Genomic DNA, 27,180 nt, shown 5'->3' with positions numbered 1-27,180 from the left:
AACCGGAGAGCGGCGTCTCCCGAGGGCAGAGCGGGAAGGCAGGGAAGTGAGGCGGCCGCGCGGGGCGGCCTGGGAGTTGTAGTTCACGGGGATGTGCGACTAGCGCTGGCGGAAGCGGCTGGAGGGCGGGCGGAAGCGGACTGTGCGCGGGATTGCGGGCCAGCTGGAGATTCCCGGTTCCCGGGGCTGGTGCCGCAGATGCGCTGGGCCCGGGGATGATCTTTCCGGCAGCCAGCCGCTCTCTCCGGTGGCTGCCGCGGCCCGGTGCTCGGGCCCTGACTCGCGCCGCCATGGAGGTGGCCCTGCGAGGCGTGCGGAAAATCCTTTGCGTGGCCGAGAAGAACGACGCGGCCAAGGGCATAGCCGACCTGCTGTCCGACGGCCGCATGCGGCGGGTGAGGAGGTCCCCGGGCCGGCGGGACGGGGACGAGCGGCCGCTGCTCCCTCCGGGCGTCCCCGCCGTCGGAGCAGGGCGTCCGGGCGCCTGCTGCGACCGACGGGCGCTTAGAAACGGAGTTAGTGTCTCTAGTTTGTTTGGAGACCTTGGGTCTGCCTTGCGCGGCGGCGAGTGCCAAGCCGGTCTGAGACGCAGAACCGCCTGCCGAACTCCCCCGGCTTGCTCTGGAGCCTGCGGGGTCGTCCGTCTGGGTGCATCCGACGGGGCGACCCGCCCGAGCCCCTGTCCCGCCGGGCGAGGTGGAGATCAGGTCTGTTCTGGATCATGGGAGGCACAGAGGAGAGAGACGGTGAAAAGGTTTGGAAAGGGGGTGACCGGAGGCCTTACAAGCTGTTGGGGACGCTCTCAGTTACAAAAGTGGGCCCCGAAATGGTTTTCTGGACATTTCTCAGCGCGCGAGTGGAAGTCCCGTGCTCTCTTTTCTTTCACATCTCAGGGTCCTCAGGTCTCTGCTTCCCGCGTGTAGGTGGTGGGAACTGGAGCCGAGGTTGTGCGGGTGCTGGCTGACAGCGTCACCTTTTCCCGGCGCTGAGCGTCCTGGTGACCAGCCCCAGGCTGTGCCCGCTCCTGGGGCTCCAGGCTCCTTGAGACTGGCCTGTCTACACAGCTAACTTCTGTATCCTTCGGCCTCCGTTTAAGTGTCTCTTCTTCGGGGAACCTTTTCCTCACGTTTCTCTCCCCCAGAGGAGTCAGGGTGCAGTGTGATAAACTGTCATTGTGTCCCTTTCTACTTGGAAGGCATCTCCTGGTTACAGTTCCATAATGTGCTGTGCAAGTTGCTCATCTCATCCAAGTCCCCACCACCCTTCCATGGACCCTCAGCTTGGAAGGAAAGAGCTGTGGCTGTTGGGTCTCCTCATACCCAATATGTGTGTGGAGTACAGCAGGCCCTCAGTCAGCACTTCTGGGTGCACATTTGACCTCAGTCTTGAAGTTTTACCAGGCAGTGAGGGCCACGTGTACAAAGGGTAACCCACTGGCTTGAAACAGGTTGGCAAGTTCAAAACTGGAAAGTTGAAAGTGTGGGGTGCTGGGGGAAGGAGCCAGTGGGCATAGGAAGAGAGGATGAGAGAGCCACGTGTTTCATGGGTGAGTATCAACTGTCTTGAAGGTACAGTTCATCAGTGTTCACTACATCCCCAGTGTTGTTCTCTATTTAGTTCCAGGTTTTATCACACCGAGAGGAAATGCCATAGCCATTAAGCAGTCACCCCCATTTCTCCACTCTTTCTAGCCGCTGGGCGCCACTAATCTGCCTTGTGTCCCCTAAGATGTGTCTGTTCTGGATATGTCTTACGAAGAGATTTACGTGATATGTGGCCTTTTGTGTCAGGCTTCTTCTACTTAGCATTTTTGGAAGCTTCACGCTGTAGCGTGTGTTAGCACTGCATCCCTTTTTACAGCTGAATAATATCGCGTTGTGTAGACAGATCATATTTTGTTTATCCTTTCATCAGTTGGTGGGCATTTGGGTTGGTTCCACCTTTTGGCTCTTGGGAATAGAGCTGCTGTAAACGTTCACTCACACACAAATTTTCATTTGAATATCCGTTTTCAGTTCTCTGAGGTAAATTCCTAGCAGTGGAATTGCTGGGTCCTAAGTTAATTCTGGAGAAGGCAATGGCAACCCACTCAGTACTCTTGCCTGGAAAATCCCATGGACGCAGGAGCCTGGTGGGCTGCAGTCCATGAGGTCGCTAAGAGTTGGACACAACTGAACGACTTCACTTTCACTTTTCACTTTTGTGCATTGGAGAAGGAAATGGCAACCCATTCCAGTGTTCTTGCCTGGAGAATTCCAGGAACGGGGGAGCCTGGTGGGCTGCCGTCTATGGGGTCGCACAGAGTCGGACACGACTGAAGCGACTTAGCAACAGCAGCAAGTTAATTCTATCTTCAACTGTTTGAGGAACTGCCAAACTATTTTCCACAGTGGCTGAAACATAATATATTCTCTCCACTGATGGTCTAGTTTTTTCATATTATGTCAACACTTTTTCTTTTTTTAATTATCACTGTTTTGTACGCGTGCTAAGTTGCTTCAGTTGTGTCGTGTCTGAGTCTTTGCGGGTCCTTGGACCGGAGCCCTCCAGGCTCCTCTGTCCATGGATTCTCCTGGCAAGAATACTGGAGTGGGTTGCCAGGCTCTCCTCCAGAGGTTCTTCCCGACCCAGGGATTGAACTCCTTCTCTTAAGTGTCTTGCATTGGTAGGCATGTTCTTTACCACTAGCACCACCTGGGAAGCCCAGTTATCACCATCCTCAGTCAGTCAGTTCAGTCACGCAGTCATGTTTGATTCTTTGCGACCCCATGGACTACAGCACGCCAGGGTTCCCTGTCTATCACCAACTCCTGGAGTTTGCTCAGACTCATGTCCATTGAGTCGGTGATGCCGTCCGACCATCTCATCCTCTGTCATCCCCTTCTCCTCCTGCCTTCAATCGTTCCCACCATCATGGTCTTTTCAAGTGAGTCAGTTGTTCGCATCAGGTGGCCAACGGATTAGTTTCGGCTTCAGCATCAGTCCTTCCAATAAATATTCAAGACTGATTTCCTTTAGGATGGAATGGTTGGATCTTCTTGCTGTCCAAGGGATTCGCAAGGGTCTTCTCCAACACCACAGTTCAAAAACAGCAATTCTTTGGCGCTCAGCTTTCTTTATAGTCTAACTTTCACATTGATACATGACTACTGGAAAAACCATAGCTTTGACTAGACGAACCTTTGTTGGCAAAGTAATGTCTCTGCTTTTTAATAAGCTGTCTAGGTTGGTCATAACTTTTCTTCCAAGGAGCAAGCACCTTTTAATTTCATGGCTGCAGTCATCTTCAGTGTGATTTTGGAGCCCCCAAAAATAAAGTCTGTCACTGTTTCCACTGTTTCCCCATCTATTTGCCATGAAGTGATGGGAACAGATGCCATGATTTTAGTTTTCTGAATGTTGAGTTTGAAGCCAACTTTTTCACTCTCCTATTTCACTTTCATCAAGAGGATCTTTAGTTCTTCTTCGCTTCCTGCCATAAGGGTGGTGTCATCTGCATATCTGAGGTTATTGATTTCTCCCGGCAATCTTGATTCCAGCTTGTGCTTCATCCAGTCCAGCATTTCTCATGATGTACTCTGCATAAAAGTTAAATAAGCAGGGTGACAATATACAGCCTTGACGTACTCCTTTCCCGTTTTGGAACCAGTCTGTTGTTCCATGTCCAGTTCTAACTGTTGCTTCTTGATCTGCATACAGATTTCTCAGGAAGCATGTCAGGTGGTCTGATATTCCCATCTCTTGAAGAATTTTCCACAATTTGTTGTAATCCACACAGTCAAAGGCTTTGGCATAGTCAAAACCATCACCATACTAGTGGGTGTGAAATATCTTGTGGTTTTAGTTTGTGCTTCCCAAGTGACTGGTGACACTGAGCATTTTTTCATATGCTTGTTAGCCACTGTGTCGCCTTTGGAGAAATGTCTGTCCATGTCTTTTGCCCAGCTTTGAATTGTCTTTTTGTTATTGAGCTGTGAGTTCTTTCTATATTCAGGGTACTAGGTCCTCCTCAGATGTATGACTTGCAGATGTTCTCATCCATTCTGTGGGTTGTTTTCTCTCTTGATAGTGTTCTTTGATACAGAAAAGTTTAATTTTGATGACATCCAGTTTATCTAATTTTCTTTTTGTTGGTTATACTTTTTCTATCATATCTAAGAAACCATTGCCAAACTGAAGATCATGAAGGTTTGCCCCTGTGTTTCCTTCTAAGAGTTTTAGCTCTTATAGTCAGGTCATTGATCCATTTTGGGTTAATTTTTCTGTGTGATGTAAAGTAACCTGTTTTGTGAAGTCTTTCCTCAGGCTCCTCTCCATCCATTTCCGTCTCTGTTTCCAGATGTGTTTTCACAGCTCTTGATGCTGGGGATCTCTGTCATAGGTCACGTCCTCCAGCTGCTTGTCCCTCTCTCCCATGTGTGTCACTCTCTAAGGCAGAGATGGGTCTGTTCACTTATTTCGCTCTCACACAGGGGTTGCTTCCCATGACATAATCCCTGCCTTTCAGGGACGTAAATTCTGAAGGAGGAGCCAAGACATCCACATGCAGAGCTCAGAATCAGGAGATGCCCTTGGCAGCTTAGTAATAGAAAAGAATGGAAGTAGCAAGTAACAGCAACGGGGGGTAAAATCAAGTTGTAGTTATGATAGGTAATTAGATACTCATCATGGAAAAGACTCGTATGTAGAAACATATATACATTTGAGAGAAGTTCACTATTAACTTAAGATAAAGTCTTTTTTTTTCCTTAACAGTAGTGCTTAAATGGTAGTAACTACTGCAGATAGTTTAGAGAACATAGATGTGTGTAAGCAGAGCAGCCCCACTTTAGACAGTGACCATTGTTAGTAACTCATAGATCTTTGAGGATTTTATATTCAGAAGGAGAAGTCCTGTAAATTCAGTGGCAGCAACGTGATCACTCCCTGCAGAGTGCTTAGAGCAGGGACGGCTCTGGCATCTGAGGGGAGTTTGTTTGTCTGTTTTCTCTAATTTTGACCGCATGGATGGCTCTGCAGAGAGATCACTAAAGCCACCTTTTTGGTCTGTATACTTGGTTTTCTTCTTTCTCTAGGCTCCAGAACTCTGCTGGAATTTAAGCAGCCCACTCCTGAGCACCTCACCCAGGCAGTGGAATCATGCATAATTGAGTGCTGTCCTCAGCTGGGAACTTGGGGGGAGTCGGTCGGGGGCAAGTTTGAAATGCCAGGAAAACATTTTAGTTCCTCAGGACCATCCACTGGCACAGACTGCCTGGGAGTGCCTTGCCCTGGGGCGCACACATGTTGTTAGACAGGTCATCCCCTGGAAGAGGATTAGAACACAGTTTCCGGACTGTCCCCAGGAGAGTGGGGACCATGGACAGCCATGGGGGCCGGGCTGGGATGAGGCTGTTGGCTGGACTCAGCCTGTGGCAGCCAGAGAGCTTGGGCCTTGGTACGTATCAGGGCCCATGTAGGAGTTTGTCTGAGAAGGTTTAATGCGTTCTTAGAAAGAGGTAGAAATGCTGCTGATTCAACTGTTTCTCTTCTCTAGACTGAAAGGGCTTAACAAGCAATTGCAGTTTGTAAAGCAGCACTGGACCCAGTGAACTCGTGTATCAGATTTGAAAATAAATTTCCACTTTAAGTTTGCCATTGTGCCTTGAAGGGATCTGCACTGACTGTTCCACACAGAAGATTTGTGTGAGGCTGGGGGAGAATGTTCTGGACACAATCCTTGGTGCTTGCAGGTTCCCAGAGTCCAACTTTGCATGTGTCTTGTCTTCTGTGCTGCGTTGGTGTAAAACTCACACATGTAGTTACTTTTAACACCTTTTTGAAGGCTGGGATCTTCTCTGAGAGGGTCTCATTCACGGAAAAGTGCAGCTAAGGAGGTAGTAGGCTGGTTCCCAGGCCTGACTGAAACTCACAGCTTCACTGGATGTCAAAGCCAGAGGGACCTTACAGATGACTTTACTCGGAATAAAGTGAGGTTCAGAAAGGTGAATGACTTGCCCATGGTCCCCAGTTTATTGGTACAGTTGTATGGCTGGGAAGTAGAAATGTGTGTGAAGAACAGAGAACTGGTGAGACACGTTGTAATCCTGTCTGGAGTAATTGTCATGTGATCTTGGACAAGCCCAGTCTCACCTGTAGGAACATGTTGTCTGACTGCCGTGGACATGACCAGGTCCCTGCTTTTCCCTGAGTGTGGAGAGGCCACTTCACAAATGGGCCTGGTGATCTCACCTTGTATTAATCTGTAGGAAGTTCTGTTGCATTTTTAATATTCTGCAGGAGTTTGCTTAATCCTTATGTGAGGACTCAGTTTGTCTTTTATGTGCTTTATATATTTTCTCTATTTTTGTTTTGTTTTCTAGAGGGAAGGACTTTCAAGATTCAACAAGATCTATGAGTTTGATTATCATCTGTGTGGCCAGGTAGGTACTGCAGGGCTTCTATCCTGTGCCTGAAGGGTGCTTTTGGACCCACGTCTTGCTCTGCATTCCTTGGGAAAAGAGAGCTTGTGTTATAGAATTATTTAATCAAGGAGAATTAGCCTGGCCATTGTAGACAATACAGTGTCTTTTAAGAACTGTTTCTGTGACCTAAAGATCACTGGTGACAGGTTATCGTTTTATAATTCATAAGAAAGTCTCTTTTTTATAAAATATGGTTCCAATGTCAGCTCTGTATGACAAGAGACAAGCTAATATACCATAGTTTAAATATAAAAGGCATCATGGAGCCAGAATTAGAATGGTATTAATATCACTATGGCTTTGGCTTTGAAAAGCTGTATTTGTTTATTTCTTTTCAACCTGCTGGTTTTGGGAGGTTGTGTGTGTGTGTGTGTAGCTTCACAGCAGAACTGAGAGGCGGGTACAGAGATTTCCCACACACACACACACCCTGCCCCAACACAGCCCTGCAACAACCCCCTTAGATGGTACCTTTGTTGTGGTTGACGGGATACATGAGATCATCTTTACCCAGAGTCCCAAGTTGACATTAGGGTTCACCCCCCTCATGTGCATTCTATGGTTTTGGGTGAATGTGTACCTGTACCCACTATTATGACCCCATGCAGAGTATTCTCACTGCCCCCAAAGCCCCTGTGCTCTGCCCATTCATCCTCCCTTCCCCCCACCCTCGACAACCACTTTTTTTCTCTTTAATAGAAGTTATAGGAGTTCCCTACTTTGATTTGGTAAAATCTGATTGCTAAAAGGCTAATGTAAAGTGGATAACCAACAAAGACCTATTGTGTATCACGTGGAACTCTACCCAATGTTATGTGCCAGCCTGGATGGGAGGGGGGTTTGGGGGGGAAATGGATACACGTCTGTGTGTGACTGAGTCCCTTCCCCGTTCACCTGAAACTGTCACAACATTGTTAATCGGCTGTACCCCAATACAAAATAAACAGTTTGAAGTTTAAAGAAAAACAAGGCTAACGTGAATTTTGTCCTCATTCAGAACGTCACCATGGTAATGACCTCAGTCTCAGGACACTTGCTGGCCCATGATTTCCGGATGCAGTTTCGCAAATGGTTAGTTCGATCCCTGGGGGCAGAACATTCTGATTATTACAGTGACCTGAGCCAAGTTTCAGGGCTCCTCACGTGGGTGTCGTGGTATAAACCCCGTCTTCTAGGAGCTCCCAGGCAGGCTGGCTGCTCTGGTGACCTAGCCTTTTCGGTGTACCCGGTGGGGACAGGCCTCACCGAGCTGGTGTCTCGAGGAGCCTCGCCAGCACTGGGCAGGTCCAGTGCAAAGCTATCAAGCGGTAAAACATCACTGGAAGTCTGAGGCATGTCAGTGTTAGGTAACTTACAGCAGTAAGATGACTGAGTCCATCTGGCTACTGTAGCAAAACACAGGCGCTGGGTGTCTTGTGTGGGACAGAAACCAGTTCTCCCACTTACAGAGGCCAGAGGTCGGAGCACCGGCTCGGTCCCAGGAGGCCCTCCTCTTGCCTGTAGCCAGCTGACGTCTCATGTGCTGGATGGTCTCAAGAGCCGGCCAGGGTCTCTTATAAGAGCTCAAGTGGCCTCCAGGAGGCCCCACCTTCTGGCCCCTTCCCACAGTTGTTGGGATTCCAGCCTATGAGTCTAGGGAGACACAAACCGTAGATACCGTGGCAGTGACCTAGGATTAAATTGTTTGCTGTGAATTTTCACCACATGCTTAGAATAAATACATACTTCCAGGTGTGTTCCCCAAAATACCCAGACCCTTGACCAAGCAGGGATTGAACCAGGGCCATACAGTGAAAATGCCAAGTCCTAGCCACTGGACAACTAGGGAACTCCCCACCCAGACCTTTGCTTTCAGTCATTGGGTTGCTTTACCCTGTTGCAGATATGCAAGAAAGGGCTCCAGAATTTCTTCTCAGCAACTCCTGTTAATCCCCAGGGGAAGTGCCTCTCGGAAGGTCACAGTCTCACTCATGTTCTCTGGCTTTTTCTTGGGGCCTGATTCTGGTGGGGACGTACCACCAGGGCACTGGGACGGCTTTCTCCCTCCTGCGCTGAGTTAGGATTTTGTGTTTTCTTTTCTAGGCAGAGCTGCAATCCTCTTGTCCTCTTTGAAGCGGAAATTGAAAAGTACTGCCCAGAGAATTTTGTAGACATCAAGGTAGGATCTTGGGAGACACGTGGCCCTGCAATTGAACAACCACCACATAATTAAACAGAGAGATTTCTGTATTTTGATGGCATTAGAACTGAGGTTTTCTACTAAACGAGGCACCACAATTTAAAACATTCCCATCCATTCTGTAGAAGTGAGGCCACTTCAGCTAAGTGGCTGAGGGACTGGGTGAGTGTTTTTATGAACTGTGGCCACCTGAGGAGATCTTGGGAATAAGCATGCTTCTGTCGTCAGAGCAGCTCCCACCCTCCCCTCACTGGAGGGAGAGCCTGCAGCCTGTGAGTGGCCGTCTGGCCCTGAGCTCTGATTTCTCAGGCTGTCGGGGCACCTATCCTTGGTTCACTGCCTACTGGGGGCCTTTCCTGGGGTGAATCTCAATTCAGGGTTGATTTTTTTTTTTTTTTAACCCAGGACATAGAACTCCTAGAGCTGAAAGTGTGTGTTAGAGCCAAGTTTCAGGGCTCCTCACATGGGTGTCGTGGTATAAACCCCGTCTTCTAGGAGCTCCCAGGCAGGCTGGCTGCTCTGGTGACCTAGCCTTTTCAGTGCACCCGGTGGGGACAGGCCTCACCGAGCTGGTGTCTTGAGGAGCCTCGCCAGCACTGGGCAGGTCCAGTGCAAAGCTATCAGGCGGTCGCTCTGCAGGTTCTGCTCTTACCCTCTTATCCCAACCCGGTGTTTCAGAAAACTCTGGAGCGAGAGGCCCGGCAATGCCAGGCCCTGGTGATCTGGACTGACTGTGACAGAGAGGGTGAAAACATTGGGTTTGAGGTCATCCATGTGTGCAAGGCTGGTGAGTATCTGAGACCACAGTGGGTGACGCTCAGCCTGAGTCCCCCTGCCAGACTCAGCAGCCATGTGTTGGGGGCTCAGCCCCTACAGCCCAGGGCTTGTTGCCTGTTTGGTCCAAGCTATATGATGCCTGGACGTTAAATAACCATTGACATCCACTGAATGATTTCAGGTAAGTGAGAGGGTGGCTTGAAGGCCATTGTTGGGCTTCAGAAAGTGGGGGTGCTTTTCCCTAAAGGCCCAAGACAGCGAGGGACATGGACGTTCTCACAAGGCTCACCAGGCTGCTTCAGCTGGTGACTGAGATGCGTTCAACCCCTGTTTCTGACAGCTCTCAGCCTGGCCACCACGAGGCTTCCCTCTTAGGCAGCACGTGGCTAATTTAACTGAACCAGTGAAGCTGGATGCCTCATAGCCTCTTGGACTGGTTCACCCTCCAGGGTTCAGGGTGGTTTGGGAGCAGTGAGCCCATGTGACCACCCCTGCTCTGTGCATCCTCTGTTGTGCAGTGAAGCCCAGCCTGCAGGTGCTGCGAGCCCGTTTCTCTGAGATCACCGCCCGCGCCGTCCGGACAGCCTGTGAAAACCTGACGGAGCCCGACCAGAGAGTGAGCGACGCTGTGGATGTGAGGCAGGAGTTGGACCTGAGGATTGGTGAGGAGGGGGCTGTGGGGGTGGGGGGCCGGGGCTTGGGCTTGGGCATGCATCTGGCCATGACCTTGCCATCCGCGGTGTCTCCTTCCATCCATCCTCTCTGCCAGGGGCAGCCTTCACCAGGTTCCAGACGCTGCGGCTGCAGAAGATCTTCCCCGAGGTGCTGGCGGAGCAGCTTATCAGCTATGGCAGCTGCCAGTTCCCCACCCTGGGGTTCGTGGTAGAGAGGTTCAAAGCCATTCAGGCGTTTGTGCCGGAAGTCTTCCACAAGATCCGAGGTGCGGGCCAAGGCCTGTGGGTGGCCCCGGTGCTGGTCCAGGGGGTGGTTTGTGCCTCGCTGTCCTTGCCCCCTCGTCATGTGTCCAAGGTGGCTCTTGCTCTCCCTGTGATGGGCCTCTCTCCCTGAGTCATGGCCTTCCTGTGTCCCCAACAGTGACTCATGACCACAGGGATGGTGTGGTAGAGTTCAGCTGGAAAAGGCATCGTCTCTTCAACCACACAGCGTGTCTCGTCCTCTATCAGCTGTGCATGGAGGTGAGAAGGTCTCAGAACGTGGTGATCTGGGAAGACTGTCCTGTGACTTCCTAAGCTGCCCCTTTTTGTCCCGTGTCCCACGGGACTGCAGTTTTCAGCATGCATCTCAGGGCATCAGCTTTCAGCACCAGTAAGACCCCATGAAAACAGTATTGAATGTGGAAGGAAAGACTTATAGAACTTTCAGGTGAAACCAGGAGTGTTAATAAATATGCAGCTGGAATCTGTCCCAAAACTGCACTCTCACCAGAGGCAGATAAGGACCCGCTAGGCCAACCAGGAACCACAGATCCTGGAGCTGGAAGCTGGGGAACTGGGTAGAAGCAGGACCTCTGCAGGTGCTGATAGCTGGGGAAGATGCTTGGCCGGTCACGGTGACCTCAGCTTTCCCTGTCTTGCCAGGATCCCAGGGCGACAGTGGTGGAGGTCAGGTCCAAAGCCAAGAGCAAGTGGAGACCTCAAGCTCTGGACACTGTGGTACGTTCTGGATGGGAGTTGGTTGGGGGAGTTGTGCCAGCCCCAAGGAGCCCTGGCATCTGTGGAGGGCACCGGCTTCTCCTGCAGAAGGTGCCCAGGGGCATCTGTCTTCCCGGTGCCACACAGGAAGGAAAACAGACCCCAGAGCAGGACCTGCTCGAGCAACTAATAAATATGACGTAACTGCTCTGTGCGGGGTGTGGGAAACAAGCAGGGAGAGAAGTCACCAACGCTTCCCATCCTTAGGTGGTTGCTGCTGCGGTTTTGGTGTCGTCCTCTGTTTTCCGTGTTGTTTTTAACAGCATTGTTATCGAAGTAGCTAGTTTTTTCCACCCAAGTGGAAAAGCATTTTCTTTGTTTCTGCATAATCTGTGTAAACCTCATTTTGCATACCCAGATTATGAGCCTGCCCCCAAATAAGACTTCTCAAATTTTGTGACCCCAGGAAAAGCCGCCCAGCAGGACACCTTAGGGTGCCGCTTCCCAGTCCCCACTCTTCAGGAGAGTTCAGGGTGTGTTTACCCTGAAGGTGGAGCCTGTGGGACGGCAGGGGCAGTGGGGGTTACAGGCTGTGTGCAGTGAACCTAAGTGCGTTATCCCTCTCTGGTTGACATGCTCAGACGTGTAGCCAGCAGCATTTTCAGAGGTCCTCCCGCAAGGGAAGGGATAGCTGATGACCGCCTGGATGCCTGCATGGATGTTTGTCACCAGGGGAGGCCCCGAGGTCTGGATGGTGTCCCCAGAGTGCAGGTCTCAGACCGCCGGCACTGGAACAAGCCTTTTAGACCCTTGTTAGAAACGCAGTTCCTGGCCCCACCCCTGTCCAGCCCTCCTCGTCAGATCCCCTAGTGCCTGTGCCCAGGAGTGTGTCCACTCCTGTCCCCACTCATTCTGGCTTCTGCACTCAGAGTCCAACACCCCTTGGGCTGTGGCCTGACTGCCCGACGGGCCCGGAATCCTTCCCCAGCACAGCCTTTTACACGTGTGTGACACAGCCAGGGTGATGGCCGAGGGGTGCTGAAGAAGAGGGTGTGGGTGTTGTGTCCTCTGACTCATACTCTGTCACACGTCTGACAGGAGCTGGAGAAGCTGGCATCTCGGAAGTTGAGGATAAATGCTAAAGAAACCATGAGGATTGCAGAAAAGCTCTACACCCAAGGGTAAGCCTGAGTCCTCATTTGGGAAGAGAGTTTGATGTGTCTAAATCAGGGTGCAGCATCTTAGAACTTGAGCTCGTGGGGAAACCAGACTGTCTAGATGATGTCACCAGCTCTCCATGGAGAGATTTTGGCCTTGACTTTTGAGATGGAAAAGGCATGTCAGAGTCACTTACAACCTAAAACAAGAACCCACAGAGTACGTTCAGATCCTGCTGTTGACCTCTCATAGGCAGGGTGTGGGGACCCTGGCAGGGGCAGGCAGCACCTTTGGCACTTGTGTGCCTGTGGGAGGGCAGGGCTAGGGTGGGCGGCCTGGAACCAACTCTGACCCCTGGGAGTGACCCACAGGAGTGCCTGCTGCTCCTCCCCTCGTGGTCTCGTCTCGGGACTTCCCCAGTGTTGGGGACCACAATGTTCTGGATCAGACGGGCTGCTGCTAGGGTCACCAGTGTTCTTAGGTCAGTTCAGTCGTTTCTCGACCACTTCAGCTGTTTCTCATTGTGTGTGTTTGGCCTTGTTTAGGTACATCAGCTATCCTCGAACTGAAACGAATATTTTCCCCAAAGACCTAGACCTGGCAGCACTGGTGGAGCAGCAGACCCTGGATCCACGCTGGGGGACCTTTGCTCGAAACATTCTAGAGCGCGGTGGCCCCACCCCACGCAATGGAAATAAGTCTGACCAAGCGCACCCTCCCATCCACCCCACCAAATACACTGACAGCCTGCAGGTGGGTATTCCTGGCTGTGCTGCCACGGGACCCACGAGGAGGTCAGGGCTTAGGTTTGGGTTGAATCTGCTCTGTGGGCTCTGACTTCAGGAATAACGTGACTGAAAATTTCTCTTCTGTTGCGGGGAAGAGATGTCATATTGACACTCTCCTCCCACAGTCTGTGCCTGGCTTCCCCGAGGGATTGTACAGGGGCTGTGCCCCGTCCAGGCCCCGCCTCACACTGTCCCCTCCCTCCACTGCTTCCCTGACCATCCCGCAGACCAAGCGGCCCCTTCTGAGCCCTCACACAGCCCCCCACCTCCTCCTCCCGAGACGGGGCTGGTCGTGCAGCACAACGTCTAGCGGTTGTGTGCATGTGCTGTATTTGCTGGGTCTGGCTTTGAAGGATTGTATTTGACAGTTGTTTGCACAGTGGCTGTGTGTGTGGATATCATGTCTCCCTTGCAGACGTTCTTAGAGGAGGATTTGGGATCTGAGTGTGAACTTCTTACAGGCTCTTGCCAGGGGGTCTCACTGTGTCCCTAGTTACTAAAAGGGCAGAGGGTGCTATGAACCGTGTGTTTGTGGGGCTGCCTGAGTGTCTTCACTCTGCATGTCCTGCATACACGGGCCCTCTTGGAAACTTGCTTTTACCTTTTTTCCTGCTCAGACAGGCTTTACGTCAGAGGAGTTGCTTTCCAGTCTTGAGGGAAGGGAACTCCACTTGTGAAGTTTATGGGCCTGAACCCACAAGCAGCGGGGATTTGCCTGCCCTGCACATGGGTGCGGAGCTCTGGGCTGGGAGGCAGCACTGGCCAGACAGCGTCTGGAGGTGCTCAGGCTCCTCTTCTGCCCACAGGGGGATGAGCAGCGGCTGTACGAGCTCATCGTCCGCCACTTCCTGGCCTGCTGCTCGCAGGATGCCCAGGGCCAGGAGACCACCGTGGAGATCGACATTGCGCAGGAGCACTTCGTGGCCCATGGCCTCATGATCCTAGCCCGGAACTATCTGGACGTGTACCCGTATGATCGCTGGAGCGACAAGGTGACGCATCTGGGCAGGGGACCGTCCTATTCCCAGCCCGGGGCCAGGTGGGCTGACTGCTGCATCTCTGCCCCTGTAGACCCTCCCCGTCTATGAGCAAGGCACCTGCTTTCAGCCCAGCACTGTGGAGATGGTGGACGGGGAGACCAGTCCCCCACAGTTGCTCACTGAGGCCGACCTCATTGCCCTCATGGAGAAGCACGGCATTGGTCAGTAGCTGGTCGTCATGGTAACTGGTACTTCGTAACTGAAGGGAGGCTGTCTTCTCCTCCGCATTTCGTAGCTGAAGGGAGGCTCAGGAGCAGTGAAGAACTTGCCTCAGGGCATACTCAGGGCACAGTGTGTGAGCCGTGAACCCCTGGGTCCAGGTGACACCGCAGTCGGCACCCTTGGCCGCGGCCCTGCACGTCCGCATGTGGGCACAGGTGCTCCCCGTCATTTGGGCTCACCTGGGCCTCGCTGACCAGTGTTCTTGGCGCTCACAGGGATTTGTTGTTTTTGTTTTATATTTAGCAAGGTACCAACGTTTAAAACTGTCAAGACCCACATAAAATCGGGTACCTTCCTCTTCAGGAGCATCACGGGTCAGCAGCTTGGCAGCTGAGAGTGGCGGTTGTTTTCTGTCACTCACACTTGGCTTTGTTCACCTGCTCAGCACGTGCAGGGCCCCTGTGCCATCTGAGTCTGCCTCTCGGGTTCTCCATGGATGACCATGTGCTTAGCTTCTGATAAAGTATTTCCCATAGTTGTTTAAAAATCAGAATTTTTTTTTTTTTTTTTTCAAGAAATTGGGCCAGAATACTTTTTCCCATTAGTCCTGTGGCCCAGGCTTTACAGGTGGGTGCCTTGTGACTGACCTGCTGCCCCTCAGTTTTCACCACAGCTCTAAGGGCAGCTGAGTCCAGGGCGAGCAGTGCCACAGGGGATTGGGGTGCGGGGAGTGGGTGGAGCAGGGCAGGGCCCCAGCTCCTCACTGCAGAAGAGCTCACAGAAGGATTTATAGCAGGACGTGACTGCTGGAATGAATGGGTGTGGGGGAGAGGTGAGGTTGCTGACGAGGCTTCTGCATGGCTGGCTCTGAGTGGAGGTGTGTCCCCTGGAGTAGGAAGTCCAGGCAGAGGAAGGGGCCTCTGGGGCTGGGGGCTAAAGATGAGCCTGAGTGACGGGAGTGGCCTTCAGGTACGGACGCCACGCACGCTGAGCACATCGAGACCATCAAGGCCCGGATGTACGTCGGGCTCACTCCAGACAAGCGCTTTCTCCCTGGGCACCTGGGCATGGGGCTCGTGGAAGGTGAGGAGCTGGGGGCTTTGGGGGTGGTGGTCATGAAGCCCCACAGTGTATCCCGGGCCACACGACGCCACTCTTGTCCACAGGCTATGACTCCATGGGCTACGAGATGTCTAAGCCTGACCTACGGGCTGAGCTGGAGGCTGACTTGAAGCTCATCTGTGAGGGGAAGAAGGACAAGCTGGTGGTCCTGCATCAGCAGGTGCAGAAGTATAAGCAGGTGTTCATCGAAGCCGTGGCCAAAGCCAGGAAGTGAGTGCTGGGCACTGCTGGGCGGCCCGCTAGGCCCTGAGGATGGCTGCTCCATGCACTGTGACCTTGCTGGGCACCTCACTCCCACCTGCAGTCTCCCCTCTCTCCTCCCCTGTTTGTTTGGCTCCTCACCCCAGAGCCTTGTCAGGCTAGCGACCGTAACCAGGAGGATCTGGTCCAGTCATTCCGGGCTTTAGAAACACCATTTCCATCCTGTCCTAAGTTAGCAGGCAGCACGGTTTGCTTGTGGGTTCACCAGGTGTGGGCGTGTGCCCCGTTGTTTTCTTGGGCCTTTGGGGGTGGCCGTAGCAGGTAGCATGTCTATATATTCTGTTGGGAATAACACGTTTTTTTACCCCATGCCAATTTTGAAAAACACAAGCCATTTAGATTTGATTCCAGACCAACTCAACTGTGTGCGTGGCCTAAGGTCTGCTTGCTGTGGGGCAGGTGGTGAGGCAGGGTTACCTGCCTGCGGCTGGATCACTCCCAGCAGCGGCCACCTCGGGAGCAGGCCGCATGGCCCACACGGCCACATTTGTGGGAGAATGCTGTGTGAGTCACATGTGCGTGATGGGCGCCTGACAGAATGCTGTAAACGCTCTCTGTTTCCTCAGGTTGGATGAGGCCTTATCCCAGTACTTCGGGGCGGCTGCAGAGGTGGCCCCACAGGAAGCCCTCCCGGCTGTGCCCAAGCCCATCAGGAAGTGTCCGCAGTGCAGCCGGGACATGGTTCTCAAGACCAGGAAGAGCGGCGGGTCTGTGTCTGGCTGTGCCCCACCCCCACCCCCGCCCTGAGACCCGGTACTGCTGTGCAGGCCCGTCCTCTGGTTCTGTGTCCTGTTTAAAAGCAGGCCTGCTTCACCAGTTCCCGGACTGGGTGTTGGTGCTGAAATGGTGGCCTTGTGGGAATTGAGGGCTGGTAGGGGCAGGGCTTATCCCTTGGGGATGGACGATCCTCCGTGTGTAGACGGTGGCGCAGGCCTCCTGATCAGTGACTCACTGAGCCTGTCTGCTCCTCACAGAGCTACAGGAGGGTGGGGCCTGCGTTCTCTGAGGCGCGTCCAGCTAGGGGCTCAGGGCACCCTGGGCATCTAGGCCCCACTTCAGTCTGAGCGCTGGTGGCAGCTTGTTGGTTCCTCATCAGGAGACAGCATCAGCAGTGATTGAGGGGGTTTCAGGGACACAAGTGCAGGCTGGGCCTCCCATCTTGGTGTCACGGACCGTGTCTCCAGAAGCTCAAGTATCACCTGTGATCAGACAGAAGTGTCTCCACTGATGGCGCCGTCCCAGGATTGGGGGCGCCCATCTGACCCGGCCTTGCTCCCCAGGTTTTATCTCAGTTGCACGGGCTTCCCTGAGTGTCGATCGGCCGTCTGGTTCCCGGACAGCGTGCTGGAGGCCAGCAGGGATGAGAGCGTGTGTCCTGTGTGTCAGCCGCACCCTGTTTACAGGTGAGACGGACGCCCAGGACTGGTCCTTGGACGTGTGGTCACGTGTCAGAAATCACAAGGATCTCAGAGAACTTATGTTTATGAGGATTTACCACATTCTCAAAGTGAAAGCAGGTTTTTAAATATTTGTTAACTTATAACAATTGCATACTAACAGATAGGTCTTTAGGATAAAGTTTATTTATTTTCAAAGCAAAAAAATGAGAACAGGTTGTGTTTGGATGTTGCCAGTGTAACATCTGGCTTAATAGTAGAGCAGAGCCCGCGTGCTGCTGGGCGCCATTACCAAGCCACACACCAAGAGCCCCTGGACCTTGCTGCACTGGGGCCCGAGGACAGGCACTTTTCACAGGCATCTGGATGTGGGCGGTTGACTGGGTCCTAGAGCTCACCCGCCCCCAGCCCCCTCCTCCCTCTTGTGCCGACTGGAGGGCCAAGTGGCTGTGCCTTGTGTGGCTTCCCTGGGGTGGGGGGTGGGCGGGACAGCCCCCTGTGGACCCAGGAGAACTCTTCACTCAAGGGTTGAGTGTCTTGTCATCTTCTGTCCTCACAGGTTGAAGCTCAAGTTTAAACGAGGCAGCCTGCCCCCAACCATGCCCCTAGAATTTGTTGGCTGCATCGGCGGGTGTGATGAGACCCTGAGGGAGATCCTGGCCCTCAGGTTCTCACGGGGCGCCCCCCAAGTGAGCCAGCCTGCCAGCCAGACCTCCAGCCACCTGCAGCCTAGCCAGTCCCTGAACAGAATGGACAGTGGCCAGCAGGGCCAGCCCCAGCCCCACGTCACCAGGCCCTCGAAGGCTTTAACCAGGACTCTGCCCCCACCCACTATTGAGAGTGAGGGCAACTCGGTGACCTGCAACTGTGGCCAGGAGGCCCTGCTGCTCACCGTCCGGAAGGAGGGGCCCAACCAGGGCCGCCAGTTCTACAAGTGCGGTGGTGGCGGCTGCAGCTTCTTCCTGTGGGCTGACAGCGGCCAGCCAGGAGCCAGGCCTCCCTCCTCAGTGTCCAGACCCCCGGGTGGCCCCCTGGGACGCCCTCCGGGCTCAGGGACTCTCCCAGGCGGGTCCGGCAGGCCCGGCGATGGTGGTAGCGGTGGCGCATCCTGCCTGTGTGGACAGCCAGCCGTCACACGCACCGTCCAGAAGGATGGGCCCAACCAGGGGCGCCAGTTCCACACGTGCGCCCAGCCCCGTGAGCAGCAGTGCGGCTTCTTCCAGTGGGTGGACGAGAACGTGGCCCCAGGTAAGGAGGCAGGGCTGCTCTCCCAGCCTGTGACCTCACACCTGTGAGGTCACAGGCAGTCTGCTCTGCCCCTGGCACCATGCGATACTCCAGGTACAGCTGCTCTTGTCTCTGTTGGGTGGTGGTTGTGGTTGTGCCTCCCAGATGGGGACCGTGAGGCCCACACTGGCCACGTGGCCTGTTGGGGTCCACACAGCCGGGCCTGATCTGGGAGCCCCTCCCACCTTTGCGAACCTAGCAGGGTCTGTGTTGGAGCCCCGTGTAGTAAGACGGAAGCCCTGGCCCTGATGTTTGGAACCTGCCCCAGGTTATGTGGTTTGGGTTGGCCCCCCGCAGATGGGTGTGGGGAGAACTGCTGCCTGGACGTAGGGTCAAGGTAGATGAGGTACCTGAAGGTACCTGGCCATCTTGGGACACAGCAGATACCTGGTCATGTGTCTGAGAGAGACCAAATGGCCTTGTGATGGGTCCAGCTGTATGTCCTTGAACCGTTTAGCGTGGTTTTTCAGCCTGTCTCCTCAGTAAGATGGGTGCTTCCTCCCTTTCTCTTGTTCCTATTAACCTACAGCTGTGATCCTGACACACACATGGCAGGTCTGCACACACAGGAAGAGCCCAGGGCCTGGGTGCAGGCCAGGGGTCAGAGACACCACTGCTCCAAGAGACCCACGTCTGCCTTGTAGGAGGCAGTCTGTCTGTAGGAGGCATCAGAGCTGGATCACCTCCTGCACGGCCGGCGTCAGGGTCTCCTGTTGGGAGGAGGTGGTGTCTTTGGTCCTGGGTGACAGGGCGGTCCATGCTGTGAGGCTCCTGAGGGACAGGGAGGGTCCGGAGCTCAGGCTCCTCGCACGGCAGGTGGGAGCGAGTATTGGTCACAGCCGGCTTGTCTTTGTCGTATCCACACGTGATCAGGTGGTTTGCCTGCCAGGTTCCCGTCTCTGCACATGAGGTGACATGGGCCCCTCACCCAGGCCCTGGTGGCAAGGCTCTTGGAGGGCATTCCTATCTGCACTCAGCAACCTCCCATTCTCCCCACAGGGACCTTCGGAGGCCCCCTCTGGCCAGGAAGCAGGGGAGGAACCCAGGGGCTGGAGGCCAGAAGCAAGAGGGCTCGGGCCTGCTCCTCAGACACGGGGTCTGCAGCCAAGAAACCCCGGAAGTGTAGTCTTTGCCACCAACCTGGACATACCCGTCCCTTCTGTCCTCAGAACAGATGAGGCAGCGTCGGGCTGAGGGGACCACCTGCCCTCCTCCCTCGCCCTCGTGTCTTAGGAAGCAAGTTGTTTCTCAGGGGCCACTAGCGGCTCTCGGGGTTTGGCCTGTGTGTTGGGTCCGGGTCCAGATCTCTCTCTCTGCTGGACAGCGGCCCCGTGTGCAGGACCCAGGAGCAGCCGTGTCCATGGCTGAGAAGCTACAGAGGCTGCCTTCTGCGATTCACAGGGGCTGTGCTGTCAGCGCCTTAGTGGAGATTGGCCCTGTCTGCAAGGGGCTTCCATCCACAGATGGCCTGAGAAAGGGTGGGATGCCAGGGAGAGGCTCTTGTTCAGAGGTTGTGTCCGCGGAAGGTCTTTGCCTTTTTATTGAGAAGCTGCAGCCAGGACCCCCCACAGCTCAGGTGCCTCAGTAAAGAATCCAGCCCCTTGACCCTGGCAGGTGATGGTGTAGCGTCTGGGGAAGTTTGGCAGGACACTGGGCAGTGCTGACCTGCCTGGCCTCCACCAGCCCCACTGCTGTCCTTCGGGGCAAAGAAGAACTGGTGCAGATGCTGCCATGCCGGCCTCCCAAGAACTGTGGAGCTGAGCGGGAATCAGTGGACTTTGCTCTGCAGCTCAGATGACAAGCAAGAGTAGGCTGGGCATGGCTGAGTTGCATGGCTGGTGAAGAAGCGAACTGTTCTGGGACTCCTGGCACCAAACCCTTCCCTCAGACCAGCCCTTGCACCTGGACTGGACAGCGAGCTGCCCAGAATTGCTCCTGAAGCGTCTGGTCAGTGGGTGTTGGTCTTAGCCCAGTGGCACAGTCCACTTTGTCCCTTTGGTTTTTACCTGTGCTGAGCATCTCACATAAACAGAGCCGCACAGCCGTGGCCCCCCTCTGCTTCTCTCTGAGCGCCTTGTCTCCTGGGGTGGCCCTCATGGTTGCGCATCAATGCCTTGTGTGTTTCTCTGACTGAGCTAGTCCACCGTGTTCACTCATCATCAGTTGATGGACATGGGGGTGGGGTTTCTGGGTCATTTAATTCTATGCCCTAAACTCTCCACAGCAGCTGCGCCATTTTACCTTCTCACCAGAGTTCCCCTTTCTCCACATCCTTGCCAACGTGTCCTTGCCCATATTGCCATCCTCGTGGGCCTGACGTGGTATCTCGTGGCTTTGACTTGCATCTTCCCAGTGACCACTGAAGTTGGGCATGCTTTCACCACTCACGTGGTCTTTCATGTTTCTTTGGAGAAATGAAAGGTCTTTTGAAGACCTTTGCCCGTTTTTCAGTGGGGTGGTTTGTGCTTTTGCTGTTGAGTTGAGGATGCTACCTTCAACTCATCTGTGGGTTGCAGTCTCTCCACGGGGAGCCCCCGTGCCCACCGGGACCAGAACTGCCAGGTGGGACTGGGGGTCCTGCTGACAACCACTTGCTGGGCTCCCTGGGCTGGGCCTTCACAGGGCCTGGTGGGGGTTCTGGGGGCAGGGTTGCTGTCAGCCCAGGTGGTGAGACCATCGGACACAGACGGGCGGACGCTGTGAGGGAGCTTTCCACACAGGCCTCCCAGGACGCTGGGCAGAGGCCCCCCGTCCTTGGGGTGCATCGGCCACCTTTCCCCCTGGACCTCCGTCTCGGGTTCCTGAGCTGCGTCCATGTTCAGCTCACAGGTGGGAGGGGCCCACTCTGCAGGGCAGCAGTGCACCATCCTGTCTCCACCAATATTCATGCTGGGCAGGGGTGCAGGGTTGGCCTGGAAAGTTCCCTGAGGTCATACAGGCGGGTGAGCCTGAGGCCCGCGAGCTGAACTGCTGGCTCAGGAAGTGGGTGGCTTTGCTGAGAATACCCGGGCAGCGTCCAGGCCCTGTGGTGGTGTTGGGAGCACTGGGCTGTCGACACCAGCTTTGGTGTCCTCAGTGAACGGAGTGCTACCAAACAGTCATGTTACTGAGGTTTTTAACTTTTTGATTTTTTTTTAATTTGGGGAGTATTTAAAAGACTATCCTGATTATAAAAGAATATGGTTAAAGATGCAAATGCGTCAGATGTATATGACTTACACCAGGCTTTAGGCTGCTCATCCTGGAGGGGACTGGGCTGGGGGCAGCAGTGGTCCTGGATTAGAGCTGAGGGCTTCCCTCTCCCATTCGGCTCCAGCCCTGCCCGTCAGGGCCCTTGGACCTTGTTTGCAACCCCGCCAGGAAGCTTGGTGAGACCCCCAAGGACCTGGGTGTTGATGTGCCCAGCAAGCCCTTAGTCTGCAGCCCCAGTGAGAAAGCTCCCATGCAGACTTTCATTGGGGCTTTTTCTGTTTAGTAATTGCACAGCCTGAAACCACTGGCTGGGTCCGCTCTGGATGTGATGCACTGTCCCGAGGGGTCCTGCTCACGAGTTAATCCATGAAAGGACTTGTCTTATATCTGGACAGACTTCCCTGAGGCCCCCAACTCTGACGGACGCTGGACTGTCTCAGTCACTGGCTCGGGGGCACCTTGCTCTGTGCCAGCACTGGATTAACACCCCACCCCCACCTGTGAAGTAGGTATTCTGGAACCCTCATCTTAGGGAAGAGGCCAAGGCCGCCCCACCTCCAGCCTGTCCCCTTGCCGCCATCACAGCTGCTCACTGCCGAGGGCACTCAGGCCAGGCAGCTCCTGAACCAGGTGACCTAACGGCCCTTGGGGAAGCCAGTCTCCTGCCCAGTGCCCCTCTGTGGAGCCACTGAGCCCACGGGAATACCCGGGAGGCAGGCCCCTCCTGATACGCAGAGGCTACTGGCCCTGCAACCAGAGTGCCCAAGAACACCTCCTCCAGCCTTGTCTCCTAGTCCCAGCTGGGAGGGGGTCACCTCAGGACACATGGGACAGGAAGGAGGGGCCTGGCACAGCTGTGGGGGCCTCACCCCAAGCCCATGTGGCCCCAAACCCTCCCCGGCTCGTCTGCCACATGGGGTTACATGGGAGCCACAGCTCCCACAGGGACACCTAGACATGCCTGCATCCCCGTCTGTACAAAGCAGGGAAACTGCCCTCCACTTGAGGGTCCATGTCTCTCTCCATGTGGACCACTGCTGGCCAAACTGCCCCCTGGCAGCCCCACCCATCCAGAAGATTACAGGGCTCCAGGGGTCAGGCTTTTTGGAAGAAAGGAAACCCTGACCAGCTGGTGCCCGTTACTAAAACTAGATGCCACTCCAGGTCAGTCTTCTGCTTCCAGGTTGAGTCCAAGCCCCTCTGGCCAAGCTTAGAGCCTCAAATGGCTACACGTAAGAACCCAACATGCGTCTCATGGACATTCGAGTTTTTCTTTTTTATTCTCATTCACAGTCCTTGCGGCATAGCTTTACTTCGGCAGGAAGGATACCAGAGACAGGAGAGATGCCTGGGAGGGGAGGCAGACAACACTGCCCCCCCAGCCCCTGCCAGCTCCAGGGAGAGCACAGGGTCAGCTGGGTCAGCTAGGACAGCTGGTGTTGGCACAGTGGGGGCCGAGCCGGCAGCAGCTACGGGCACCCTTGGCTGTGGGCCAGGTGAGCAGCACAGAGAGCCTTGGATCCCCCAGTGAGGACAGAGCCCTCCCAGGGCCTCTGTCGCTAGAGGGGAAGGGGCTTCCCCCAGGTTAGCCCCCGCTAGTCCAGGCTAGAGAGCAAACCAGGCACACAGCATGGAAAATACAGGCCTGAGGGTCAGCCAAAAGCTACGTTCTGAGGCTCCCAGGTGACTCCAGCCCCGGGGGGGAGACCAAACACAATGTCCACCGCCAAGCACCAGCAGCCTGGAGATGCCTGCACCCGAGGGAAGCATGACTCACCCTCGGGACAGAAAAAGACAGTGGCCTCATTCCTGCCTGGGACTCACGGCAGCTCCTGCAAGCCGAGAGCTGCCCACACTCCCTCGTTCCAGCTAAAAGCAGCGGTGTCGGGTGTTGCCCAGCTGCGTCCACCCTCTAGAGCAGCCCCTCAGGGGCCTGTAGGCCACGGTACAGCACGAAACCCAGGTCGTCGATCTCTTCCTCCCGCAGGCCATCCAGGAGGTTCACGCAGCGGTTGAAGTGGCTGGGCAGGCTGGCCCGCTCCAGGCTGCCGAGCAGCAGCTCCAGGGCCTGCAGGAAGTGCTCCCCCAGGGCCTCCTCGGCCCAGTCAGCCTCCTGCTCGCCCAGGTGCAGAACCACCTGAGCCAGGCGGTCCCGGCCCAGCCGCCACAGAGCTGGGTGACTGCGGCAGACAGCGCAGAGCAGCAGCAACAGCCGCCGGCGGGTCCCAGCATCCTGCTCATCCAGGGCCCGCAGCTGGGCAGCCTCAGCCGGGTACCAGTCCTGCAACCAGAGGTTCCCGGCCAGCCCCTCCAAGGGCCAGGCCAGCAAGAGGTCTCCGTCCTGGGCTCCGGCCACAGCCAGTAGCACGGCCACGGTGAGCTCCAGGCACTCATGCTGCACCTCCAGCAGCAGCTCATCCGAGGCCACGCGTGGCCGGATCAAACACCCGAGGAGGCTGCCGATGGCCGGCCAATTGACAGAGGCGGTCAGGGCCTTGCGGACCAGCTCCAGCAGGACCCGGGAGGAGAGGTAGCCGCCCACCAGGAAGCGGTCCCAGGGGCTGCTCCCACGGGGGCGGAACTCCAGCTGAGTCCTACGCACAGCCCAGCAGCGAGGGTCTTGGGCTACAGTGTCCGAGCCGGCCACCAGGCTCCACAGGTCTGGCTCCAGTGCCAGGGGCACCAGGAGCCGCACAGGGTCGGCAGCCCCCGCCTGCAGCCCCTCGTAGAGCGGCCCGCCAGGCACAAGTGCCCCGAAGGGCAGGTCTGGGAACTTGTTTCGCAGGTAAGCCTGCAGCTCCAGGGCAATGTCGCCGGCCAGCTGCTTGGCCAGAGACACATGAGCCCCTGGCACGGTCACGTGGTCCCGCTCAAAAGCCAGCAGCTTCTCCTGGAACGTCAGACACAGCGGTGGTGCCGGCGAGCTAGGCTGAGGCAACGTCTGGGGCCCTGCATTAGCGGGCCCTTCTGAAGAGGGAAGGGACCGAGGGCCAGTCAGAGGGGTTGTAATGGGACCGACCACCTGAGATGGCACTGAGTTCAGTGACGAATTCTCACTGTCCAAGATGCCCCCCAACACCCTGAGGCTGAAACCCCAGGTCTCACTTCCCCAGGTGAGGGCTCCCGCCATCACAACACTGCCACCTCGCTCTGGTGCCAGCCCCCATGGTCTCACGTCCTGGTGGCTGGAGCCTCAGCACCACGCAGGAGGGAGACGGCATCCAACACACAGGGAGCCCATAGGGAGCAGGGACCCAAGCAGGTCACACGGACACCAGGACAGGGCCTGGGCTACATCTCCCGAATGTGACTACCGAAACAGGACCCACCCAGGTCAAAGGAGAAGGGGTGCCGCTCACCTGGGACAGAGAGTGAGGGGGCTGGAGGCAGCACCGGCTGGCTGAGGGTGGCGGGCGGGGGCCGGGACTGGAGGCGTGGTGTGGCCTTGAGCAGGCTCAAGTCCTGCCAGCTGTCCTCCAGGCATGGGGCATCCCCCTTGGTGTCGTCCTCATCCCGGGGGCTGGTAGCCCTGTCGATGAGCTGCAGGCAGAGGGACACAGGTGAGGGCATCTGAGGCCTGGGTGGCCATGGCAGAGCCAAAAAGGCAGAGGGGCGGAGGCAGGTGCAGTCTCAGGCAGTCCCACCTCCCCAGCCCGGCTGTGGAGTCTGTGTCAGCAGGCCAGCCCAACCTTACCCGCTTCACGGCCAGGGTAGCAATGCCCAGCACCGCAGCCCCGCCCACTCCCAGCACCAGGCGGGCATTGGCCAGGAGGAAGTCTACAGCGCCACCCAGCACCTCGCTGTCACGCCGCTTGCTCCGATTCTGGGAGAAATCCGCCATGGTCAGTCTGCCTGTAAGGGAGCCAGAGTGCAGGGGCCACTCAGTGAGGGGCCGGCCTGGCATCCAGGCAGGTGCTCTACGGTCAGAGTTGGGGTCACAAGGGGGCTTCCAGAGAATTTCCAATGAGAAAGGGGCCACCTGCAGGTTTTCTTGGGAGGAGACTGGGAGCTGGTCCAGAGACCTCCCCCCACCAAAACCTGCAAACAACCCACCTGTATGACAAGGGGCTCACAGAGAAAGACCCTGAGGCCCATGGCAGGTCAGAGAAGGGAGACAATCTCCCCGGTCCCACCTTCCAGGCCCCCTGATGTCGCCAAAGACCATGACGGGGTCTTAACAGCACCATCCTCATTTATAAAGAAATAGGTTGCTGACCACACAGTGAATGGTGGGGACTCGAACCCACCCTATGACCAGGTCCCAGGAGCAGCCTTATCCTGGTTCTTAACCAGGCCCTGCAGGAGAAAACCAAGGCCCAGAGAAGACCACGGCTTGGGGACCCAGGCAGCCTGCACCAGACAGCCTCTCAGGCCTTTGAGGGAACCTCAGCAAAATTCAGGGGGGCACAGTTACCCCCAAATCTCAGCAGGGCAGCCCCCAGAGGCAGGGACACCAAGTCACAGAACAGGACAACTGAGATGGCCCAGGACGGCCCGGGGAACGAGAACTGGCTGTCAACAGGTATGTGTCAGACAAGGCTGAAGGCCCCGCTGTGGGGACAGGGTGTAAGGGGGCTCTAAAGACCACAACAGGCCAGTCCAGTCCCCTGGACAAGGGCCTCTAAGGCTCGGGACAATAGTGGGTGGGGAAGGGTCTCAGCTGCTGGGAGCCCAGGCCACAGCAGGTGAGCTGAGGGCCTGAGTGTGCCAGATACTCTTAGCTCATCTGTAAGATGGAGGAGGTGCCAGGAGAAAACGTTAGACATGCGGAACCCATAAATACCAGGGGCTGGGACCACAGGCATCTCTGCCAGGCCCGGCAGGCTGAGCCCCAGCCCTCAGGTCCTGAGCACTGAAGGGGTGTGTGACCAAGAGACAAGCCCAGGGGACCAGTCAGATGGCCAGGCAGAACTGTCACCCTGAGGATGCCTGAACAGATGACCCTGAGCTCAGAGCCAACTCAGCCCCAAGGACTTCTGCCTGCCCTGCTCGCAGCGGGTGCCGGAGCACGGTTGCCAGGTGGGGCCTGCAGCCCCGCACCCGCCCCCCTTTCCTAAGCTAAAAATAGGAAAGACGGCGGAGTGGGGGGGGTGACCCAGCGTGGCCCCCCCGGCAGCTTCCTTCATCAGGACTGCCACCCGCCTCCAAACTGTAAAGCGGTCAAAGCCCCGGCCTGTCTGACCCGGGGCGCGCAGACCCTAACCAGGGAAGGGGAGAGGGCAAGGCCAGGCCTCCCCTAGGCTCCTCCAAGCGCCGGCCGCGAGGACACCGAGGCCCGGGGAACGCCGGGATGGGCCCAAGAAGCGACCACAGCTCGGCCCGATCCGGCTCTCTCCCGGCCGGAACCGCGCGGCCGGTGGAGGCCACGCCCCGCCCGTACCTGCGTCGCGGCTTCGGTGCCCCGGCCCGGGGACGCAGGGGGCCGCTCGGGCCGCGCCCCGGGGCCGCCTGGGAATGGAACGTGCAGGACCCGGGAGTGGAACACTGAGGCCTAGGGCGGGCACGGGCCCCCGGCTCGCAGACGGACAGGCTCCGACTCCAATCAGAGCGCTCAAGGCCCGTGCCCACGTGCCGCCCTGAGGGGGTCTCGGCCAATGGCGGCCGAGCGCTCCTTGGGGCGGGGCTCCTAGGCGAGCACCGCCTTAAAGGTGCAGGGTCGCGCTCCGGGACTCGGGCGGTGGGAACGCGAGCTTCTTCCCAG

At 56.0% G+C, this 27,180-nt stretch overlaps 2 protein-coding genes and 1 long non-coding RNA gene across 8 annotated transcripts; 1 reads left to right on the top strand and 2 right to left on the bottom strand.

Annotated features, from left to right (window-relative positions):
* Positions 1 to 127: 127 nt before the first annotated feature.
* On the top strand, positions 128 to 20,328 carry TOP3A (DNA topoisomerase III alpha). 5 transcript variants are annotated; one of them, XM_081583558.1, is made up of 19 exons: positions 128 to 395; positions 6,363 to 6,422; positions 7,462 to 7,535; positions 8,547 to 8,622; positions 9,322 to 9,430; positions 9,939 to 10,082; positions 10,190 to 10,360; positions 10,516 to 10,616; positions 11,019 to 11,093; positions 12,171 to 12,253; positions 12,776 to 12,983; positions 13,825 to 14,010; positions 14,090 to 14,219; positions 15,190 to 15,303; positions 15,387 to 15,552; positions 16,170 to 16,310; positions 16,884 to 17,006; positions 17,560 to 18,248; positions 19,287 to 20,328. In XM_081583558.1, exons 1-19 carry the CDS (start codon positions 216 to 218, stop codon positions 19,463 to 19,465), a joined length of 3,009 nt encoding a protein of 1,002 aa, XP_081439684.1. In that variant the 5' UTR covers positions 128 to 215; the 3' UTR covers positions 19,466 to 20,328. The 5 variants fall into 5 exon arrangements, with proteins under 5 accessions (XP_081439684.1, XP_081439683.1, XP_081439682.1 ...); XM_081583557.1 differs by having other exon boundaries at positions 17,560 to 18,277; positions 19,265 to 20,328; XM_081583556.1 differs by having other exon boundaries at positions 17,560 to 18,291; positions 19,265 to 20,328.
* On the bottom strand, positions 8,124 to 14,202 carry LOC145543115 (uncharacterized). Its single transcript, XR_014080449.1, has 2 exons — positions 13,620 to 14,202; positions 8,124 to 8,647 (listed from the first exon to the last, which is right to left on the bottom strand). It is a non-coding gene; the product is annotated as an uncharacterized LOC145543115 (long non-coding RNA).
* A 2,408-nt stretch (positions 20,329 to 22,736) lies between the features above and the next one.
* On the bottom strand, positions 22,737 to 26,972 carry MIEF2 (mitochondrial elongation factor 2). Of its 2 annotated transcripts, none has more exons than XM_081583576.1 (4): positions 26,860 to 26,972; positions 25,174 to 25,331; positions 24,839 to 25,019; positions 22,737 to 24,446 (listed from the first exon to the last, which is right to left on the bottom strand). In XM_081583576.1, exons 2-4 carry the CDS (start codon positions 25,318 to 25,320, stop codon positions 23,392 to 23,394), a joined length of 1,383 nt encoding a protein of 460 aa, XP_081439702.1. In that variant the 5' UTR covers positions 25,321 to 25,331; positions 26,860 to 26,972; the 3' UTR covers positions 22,737 to 23,391. The 2 variants fall into 2 exon arrangements, with proteins under 2 accessions (XP_081439702.1, XP_081439703.1); XM_081583577.1 differs by lacking the exon at positions 26,860 to 26,972 and adding an exon at positions 25,533 to 25,564.
* Between the last annotated feature and the right edge of the window lie 208 nt (positions 26,973 to 27,180).

Source organism: Giraffa tippelskirchi, chromosome 3 (genome assembly GCF_054371585.1).
Source record: "Giraffa tippelskirchi isolate mGirTip1 chromosome 3, T2T-mGirTip1v1.2.pri, whole genome shotgun sequence".
NCBI lineage: Eukaryota > Metazoa > Chordata > Mammalia > Artiodactyla > Giraffidae > Giraffa > Giraffa tippelskirchi.
Note: the sequence above shows the minus strand (reverse complement) of the source record. Positions and strands in the feature narration are given on the sequence as shown.